At 32.2% G+C, this 8,121-nt stretch overlaps 1 protein-coding gene across 1 annotated transcript; it reads right to left on the reverse strand.

Moving 5' to 3' along the window:
- Nucleotides 1-894: 894 nt before the first annotated feature.
- Nucleotides 895-6,878, reverse strand: LOC134264263 (b(0,+)-type amino acid transporter 1-like). Its single transcript, XM_062746557.1, has 13 exons — nucleotides 6,620-6,878; nucleotides 6,225-6,395; nucleotides 5,686-5,787; nucleotides 5,235-5,474; nucleotides 4,627-4,752; nucleotides 4,430-4,529; nucleotides 4,161-4,205; nucleotides 3,509-3,632; nucleotides 3,249-3,352; nucleotides 3,032-3,128; nucleotides 2,258-2,407; nucleotides 1,941-2,109; nucleotides 895-1,626 (listed from the first exon to the last, which is right to left on the reverse strand). The coding sequence occupies exons 1-13, from the start codon at nucleotides 6,639-6,641 to the stop codon at nucleotides 1,559-1,561; spliced, it is 1,518 nt and encodes a 505-aa protein (XP_062602541.1). The 5' UTR covers nucleotides 6,642-6,878; the 3' UTR covers nucleotides 895-1,558.
- Between the last annotated feature and the right edge of the window lie 1,243 nt (nucleotides 6,879-8,121).

Raw genomic sequence — 8,121 nt, forward strand, 5'->3', positions numbered from 1 at the left:
CACAAATACATAGGACCTAGTATGTCTTTTTTTCTAATCTTATCGTAAATTCACACATAATGTGTACAAGACAGTGGGAGAGAGTAATACATACAGTCAGATCATGGAAGATAAGGAATCTCAAAGCTCTTCTTGTATGATTTTTCTGTTGTAAACAAATACTGAATGAAACTTCATCAAAAGGTATAATTCAAGCATTAAAATATTTCTTCATGTATAATGCCAATATTTCGGAAAGAAGAGGATGATAGTATTACATGACAGCGTGGAATAATCAATGTGCTAACCAAAGCATTCATTTTTTTTAAATTCTTCATGGTAAATTTCATTATTTATAATATCCACAGTTGTGTTCAATTTTCAAGTCATGGTTTTCTTTCTCTTGGCTCTTAAACGCTCAACACTTACTATGCTTCTAATTATCAAACGTTCTATTGTGGGCACATAAAAATCATGCATGCTTACTATTGTAAATTGTAAAATTATTTTATGATTCATGGTAATGTTACATTTAAATCTGCTAATCACAGATACTTTGTTATATAAAAGCCCTTCACCGGAGTAATTGTATGTATGGTGAAAAATTCTCGAATGGAACGTAAAATAACATTACAATTAATCTTTTTTTCTCAGCTTTTACCAGAGATAAAGGTAAGAAAAACTGTATTTTAAAATAGGAAGGGACATCTATGTTGTATACCATCCTTACCATGTCATATATGAACAACCAGACGAGCGAATAAACTTAGTTCAACCTTTACTCTTAGAAAAGAGTTCTACGCAAAATGAACAAAGGATTAAAATATTAATCTTTATTCATAAAACATATTTATTGATGAATTTAAATTCTTTCAACATATATGTTCAAATAATACAATATGAATGAAGCTGTGAAATAACAAAATATGAACACTGACATGACATACATGTATAAAGTATTTGATCTTTCATATCCTTTTAGATTTATATTACATTCTTAATAACTAATAAGGTTTACAAACTTAGTTACAAATAAGGTTTAGAAAACTTCATTAGCTTGAAATAGAGTATATCCTCTGCTCTATCTCTCTTAAAGCTTGTTGCATTAACTTATAATAATTAACATGAAAAAATAGTTTATTGCTGTGAAAAAGAGTTGCAAGAATTTACGTCATCAAAAAGAAGATGTTAAACAATAATATTAGTAATAATTATCGAAAAGAAGTTTGATTTTACATCTTTTTTCATTGAAAGACTGATAAAGCTATTTGTCAAAGCATACATACTTTTTTGTTACATATTGAACATTAACAAATTTATCTACATTTTCGATGTTCATCTTCTGTGCATATTTTTCCCCAGTGACCAAGCTCTTGCATATTCTTTTGATTTTTGAGATCAGTCAATCATTGTAATTCAGTGCACTATTTCTTAACCTTGCATCATTTACACTTTCCTTGAACATAAGCATTTTCTGTGAGTTTTACTTGACCCACTGCAATAAAATTGTTCATTTCAAGCAAAGATGTGAACAAAGTAGGCAAAGTATATACAGTCCATGTTTTGTTTTAGCGTGGTCTCAGTTTTCTGGTTCGTATGGACTTGGGACCACCTCACAAAGAAGCTGAACTCCCGTTGTTAACCCCTCTGAAATAGTTAATTAATTTGGTTTAAATTCAAATTTTACAACGAATTATGTTTCACTGATGGTGTTTGGTCTTTTCTCAGTTTCATAAAAAAGTACTTTCAAAAGTATTTCACAAATGAATCATTAAATACTTATTGAATAATTTTAAACAAATATTGCAATCTTAATAAAAGAATACAGAAAATACGATTCGAATGGTAATAACTTTAGAAAGAAACATTGTTAAGTTTTGTTATACATGTATTTAATTTACTTTCTTTTGAAACTCGATTGTGAAGTATTTTGCCTGTATGAAAAACTATTCATTTCTTACCAAAACCTTTAATTTGGAGCTTGAAATAGACGAACGGAAAATAAAAGAGGAGTCCTCCAATAATGAATAAGAACGCATAAAGGAGTTCAATTTGTGGATCTTCTATGATTGGTCCAATAACAAGGTATATAGCGATCAGCACAAAGAGAATGGGAATCACAATAGGAACCTAAAATTACATCAAATACAAATATCACGAAAAACTTTACATTAAAATTAACTTCATTTTTTATACTAGCCATTAAAGATTATTCCGTAATTCTTCAAAACATTTAAAAGAATCTTTTGATCTGTGATTACTGCCTAAAATATTTTACCTTAATAGGCCTCTCGACATCTTTCTTTGTGAACCGGAAGATGATGAGGCACGTGACAGTCAGACCATAAAACAACCAGGCGGAAAAACTAAAGAAGTCTACCAGTGACCCAATGTTTCCAGGTATTATCATAATCAGGGAAATCACAATCTAAAACAATGAAACAAACAACCAAAAACTAAAGAAGTATTCCAGCAATCCTGTGTTTCCGGGGATTTGATATCATAATAATGGAAATCACAATCTAGATCAAATTTTAAAAATATTAGAGGTACTGTAATCAATGAGCTCACTAAATAATACCCCTAATATATGAATATAATGGCAGTGTCCATGTTTTGCTATGGGAAACCCAAAATATGTGTCGGATCAAAAAGTAAAATAGGAGGTGCACAATGGCATTTTTTAATAAATATTATGTGAAAGTTTCATTTCATTTCATTCAGCAGTATGAGAGGAGTTGCGGATATGAGATGGGTACCCCAAAGCGTACCAAACAGACGGACAGACCGATTACTTTATACCCTCCCGCTTTTCAAGCGGGGGGTATAATAAAAAAAACTCAAATAGTAATCGTACAAGTAATACAGTATCGCCTGTATTATCATCATTAGGAAAAAATGTAAAAGAAAAATCAGTAAATGAATGAATTAAAAAAAAAGCATTTAAATGATAATAATCCCACTCTAACACAAGTGATGAATAAGTAATCCAAAATACAATTCAGAAAGTGAAAGGCAAGCATATTCATGAAGTCATCTCACTCGTACTTACTGTAAATATCACCGAGGGAAATGGCGTGTAATATTTACAATGCACGTATGACAACATCTCTGGAAGGTGTCCTTCTCTACCAGCTACATACACAACTCTAAAAATGTGAGAAATACATTATTTATTAAAGAATCCGCAAAAAAATATAGAGATTAGTCTTTCATTTATTAAACATTTAAGTCTTTTCTTTATCAAACATTCCGTAGTTTGATTATACCTTCCACCACCAAACAAAGTTCCATTTGCAGCACCAAACGTGGAGAACAACACGGCTAGAGGCATCAATGCGGCAGCTGCTCCTAGGACGCGGTCACCCCAGGTCTGTAGAAACATGAATATTGTATACATTGTATTATTATTAAATTTTAGTATTTAAAAAATCAGAGTATGAAAAACATACTAGGAATATAAAAAATTTCAATATGTTTTGAAGAGATGAATTGCGATTATAGAGAACTTTATATTCTAGATACACACCACAGCCACAGCCGATGAGTTCAGAAGCTCCGTTGAAGTCATGACGGTGAGATAGGAGATGTTGACCAATAGATAAATGATGGTGGTGATCATCACACCCAGAACGTTAGCTCGAGGAAGGTTTCTGTGCAAATAGTTTGAAAGGAATAGAGGAAAGAAAAATGTTTCGGTAAAGTTCTCCAAGACATGGCCTATACGATACAAAGATACATTTGTTGTACATCTCTTTCATTTTTGGACATTTGATAGAACATTCGTGGGCCAACTAACAATTAAATTGCTTTTACAATCCAGATTACCTCAGCTTTTCCATCGTCAACTGATGCCAAAATAATGGTTTTTAGTTTTTCGTAAAAACACGTTGTATAACTCGCACTTATTGATGCTATTGTATTTGGAAACATTGTGTAATTTCGATGTGCCAAAGTTCTTATAAAGTAAAGTATTTAAAATTCATCCACTTTAACAGGAAAAAGACATCACTTAATCTTTTTTCTTAAAAGAGAAGGCATTAAAATGAATAATACTGAAAATATTCTACGTATAACTTTAGAAATCTTAAGACGAGTATGTGACTTAGGTCGCAAATGAGGTTATGTGTTGATTGCAATACTTTGACAGTGGATAAATTCTTCATTAATATCTTACATACTTAGCTGGATTTTTTATTTCTTCTGTAACATAATTCAGGTTATTCCTGTAAAGGAAAACATTTTATAATGGGTTGTCTTATGATTGTATTCATATGTGTTTTATGGTTTGCAGACAATCAAACTACCATCATGTAGAAAAATTTGGAAAAGAGCTCGCAGTTTATAATTCTAAATGCATAAATAAATACAGTATAGTATTGTGTTAATTACTAGGTTAAAACTAGGTTTCTTGAATTTGCTGGGAAGTTTTAATAGCGTTCATACTCACCAGCCATCGTAAGCCCACAGTGCGTTGTAAAACGCCAGAGCAATGCTGGAAGGGGAGGTCGTTGTGCCATCAAAACTGTTTTCAAATTGAGACGTGTTTCCTTTGGAGACACAACAAATGTTATTCTTTTAAGTAATTTACTCTTGGCAAATTAACTCAATCAAGATTCTAGGTTCATCGTAATAAACAGGTCGTACCTTGAATGAGTTTGACGATTCCTCCGACAACAATGACGACAAGTGCTATTAGTTTGACGGCAGTGAAGAAGACCTGAGTTCTTCCTGCCAGTGTTGTACTGTAACTGTTGATGACTCCCAGGGATACTATTGTAATAAATTAGTAATAGTAAAGTGGATTGGAATGATTCTGGAATTGTCCAATCCAACCATTGTAGATTTAGCCAATCAACGTTACATGTACATTTTAACCAACCAGAGTTCACTAATTATTGATTTAATTGTAGCTGATTTTTTTCATATTATTCGTTGTTGTTAATTTATCAATGTTGTTAACTAATCATTATTCAGATAGGACCCGTGTTATAACAATCCAAATTTTATAGTTGTCATTGTTAGTGGATAGTCTGCATGAAGTTACGTAAGTTTTGTTTGATTTTAAATGATAAGTGTGATTCTTAGGAAGTAAAATTTAGCAAACCCAATTATTTATCATTGTACACAGTTAAAATGTTACACTATCAAGGAAATTATTCATTTAAATAATAGAGTATGTTCGAAATAATTCATCTTATAGTCATGCGGTGAATCGAATGTCAGCACAGGTATATGTGGAGGGAAAAACTAACCAATGGCAAGAGCAGCAACAATTTTCATCGGGATGACTGGTGATCCACAATACGGGAAAAAGGTAGCCATATATTCGCCAAAAGTCAGACAAATGATAGCCATAGAGGAGGTTCGAACCACCATGACAGATGTCCACGCGAACAGGAAGGCAGGAATCTCTCCAAGAGCCTCCTTAATGTACACATACTCCCCACCAGATTTCCTTATGACAGTTCCCAACTCAGCGTACGACAATGAACCTGATAAGTAAAGAAAATTTGATGAGTAGTAGGATTGGTACTTACCCCCATTTAATGCTGTTGGTTGTGGTGAAGATAACCCATAGTTAATGAAATGGAAAACATAATTCATGTACAGATTAACAAAAGAAATTATACCTAACTATCTTTATGGTACAAGGATTGTTACTAGGTTTAATATTTTAAATCAGAGGACAATATAAACCCATACCAAGCAAGGCTAAGAATCCACTGGCTACCCAGACAACAAGGCTTAGTCCGACAGACCCGGTCCTGTCCAACACGCTTTTTGGTGATATAAAAATTCCAGATCCTACAAGCAAAGTCAAACCACAGTTACATAATGTTTTGAATTGACATTGATATTTTGTTTGAATTTCGGGAAATATTGTAAGAGCAATATCAACATGTGTATGATGCGGAGAAAAATAAAAATATTTACAAGACATATATTTTTCTTCAGAAAGAAAGTACGTTCACCTGTCTATCATCAATTATGTTTAAAATAAATTTATCAATATTAAAATGGAAAGAGTATAAAATAATTGATCTTTGTAAAGTAACCTGTTTTATGAAATACTTATGTTATTATCAAACAGAACTCAAATTGTAACATTAAAAACACACAAGTACATGGATCAGCTAACGATTCCTCTGCTACCACGCAACTCTCGTATGTTGTGTTTTATTACCCTCTTGTAACGGTTACTTTGTTTTAAATTATGTCTTGCATGTCAACTGCTATTTTACCTATGATGGTGCCGACTATCAGAGAGGTTCCGCTGATGAGTCCGACATTTTTCTTCATTTGGACCCTCTCGGGCACTATACTGACATCACTAGTGTCCTGCGACTCTGAACTGTCTGTCAAATATCTTTTTCGGGTTCCATTCTCAATTACTCCTCCATTCGTTTCAGAATCTACCATGTTTAAAAAACGACTTTTAAGTTTATTTTCAATATTAGGCTAAAACAGTTTATACATGTTAATCTTTGGTTGATTTTATTAAAAACCTTTTTAATTGCTGATTAGAAACTAACCTCCCACCTCAAATTCAGTTTCTAATGTCGTCAATTATAGTACAAAGAAATAGATATGAATATATATGACTGAACATAAAAATCTTGTTTGAAATTTTACTTACTTTCATATGCCTTATTTTCCATGATTCAAGAATTTATTTATGAAGCCATTTACATACTGCGTTGAATACAATTTGTGTTTACTTCGGAAGAACTCGTCATGTTTGATTTGTGGGGTCTTATCGGCATTCCGCGTCGAATAAGGTGACAGTCTTGAATGAACCCACTTATCTACCCGAATAAATTGGTCTTGGACGACTTTTAAACATTTTCATTGATCTTGTACATCGCTGTTCTTATCACAACAGGGATAAAGGCACGGTTACGTAATAAATAGTCATTGTAAACAACAAAAAAGTGATTTTGCATAAATTCGTAGTGATAAACTTAATCACCTGAAAATTTAAAAAAAAAAAAAAGAAAAGAAGATAAAATATCAGTTACGAATATCCCGATCATATTTCCTCGTTTTTAGTGAATTTAAATTTTCAATACATTTGAAAATCAAATCATTTAAATGTTATTGGTAGACAGTGTGATTTTTTGGAGTTGCGTCTTGCAGAATTTCAAAGGAAGACTCTTCCATTATTTATTTGTTTGCTTTCAATACATTTAAAAATCAAACCATTTAAATATTATTGGTAAACTATGTGGTTTTTTGGAGATGCATCTTGTAGGATTTTAAAGGAAGGTTCTTCCATTATTTATTTATTTGGTTTATTAGATTTTATACTTCGAACTGATATACATGTAATGCAAAGATAACTAAATTCCGATCAGTATGAGAAGCAAATCCACTGGCACAAACATGCATCTTCCGAAATTTCGGGATGAATAAAAATAACCCTTTTTGCTGTTCTAACATGAGGTCTCCACTGTCTGCGTACAAGACTCAGAAGGGTCGATTTAACTTTGATAGTATTTGATGAAAAGGTCATTGTATCGACATAGTAGTTGCAAAATGATAACTTAATCTAAATGAGACTATTGATGATTTTGTTTCATAAACATGTTTGATAATTATTTACTTCGCTTTGGAAATTGTTCGTTCGTATAGAACCAACTGAGAGATATAAACTCCATATGAAGGTGATAAGGATACAATTGCAACATAAGTAAGATAGACTAACGATTGAAAAGTTGATGTCATCATGTTCATCATACATTTTTGCTTTAGGTCCCAATTAACATCTTTATCTGATAAATATCCAAATATGAAACATACGAGGGACGTTCAATAAATAATGTCATCGGGGCTCGGAAAGAAACAAAAAAAAAGTTGTTTTTCTAAGTTTGGGAAATGAAACAAGTCAAAGGTGGAAAGATCTGGCAAATTTTGTTGGTGTGACAAAACATTGACCGTCATGTTTATCCCCCAAACTCCTTTACTCTTCATAGCCTGTGGGTTTGAACGCTAACATGGAGTAGTTAATGTATTGAATTCCTCATTCTGTTTCCTTCATCTCATAAACCTTTCATTTTTTTTAGCAAAAATTTGTTTTATAGACTTCTCCAGAGAGTTAACTTCCTTCCCGAATATGAATTTGAACAACAATACCGCTAA

This window comes from Saccostrea cucullata, unplaced genomic scaffold (genome assembly GCF_032062105.1).
Source record: "Saccostrea cucullata isolate Sc308-1 unplaced genomic scaffold, CSIRO_AGI_Scuc_v1 ctg10943, whole genome shotgun sequence".
In the NCBI taxonomy this organism is placed as follows: domain Eukaryota; kingdom Metazoa; phylum Mollusca; class Bivalvia; order Ostreida; family Ostreidae; genus Saccostrea; species Saccostrea cuccullata.

What these genes read in the sequence shown, in the direction of transcription:
- LOC134264263 (XM_062746557.1), bottom strand. Translation starts at nt 6,641, where the DNA reads ATGGAAAATAAGGCATATGAAA. An exon ending in ACTTTGTTTGGTGGTGGAAG is followed by an intron (nt 3,129 to 3,248) that starts GTATAATCAAAC and finishes TCACATTTTTAG; the next exon opens with AGTTGTGTATGTAGCTGGTA. An exon ending in ATGTCGAGAGGCCTATTAAG is followed by an intron (nt 2,110 to 2,257) that starts GTAAAATATTTT and finishes ATGTAATTTTAG; the next exon opens with GTTCCTATTGTGATTCCCAT.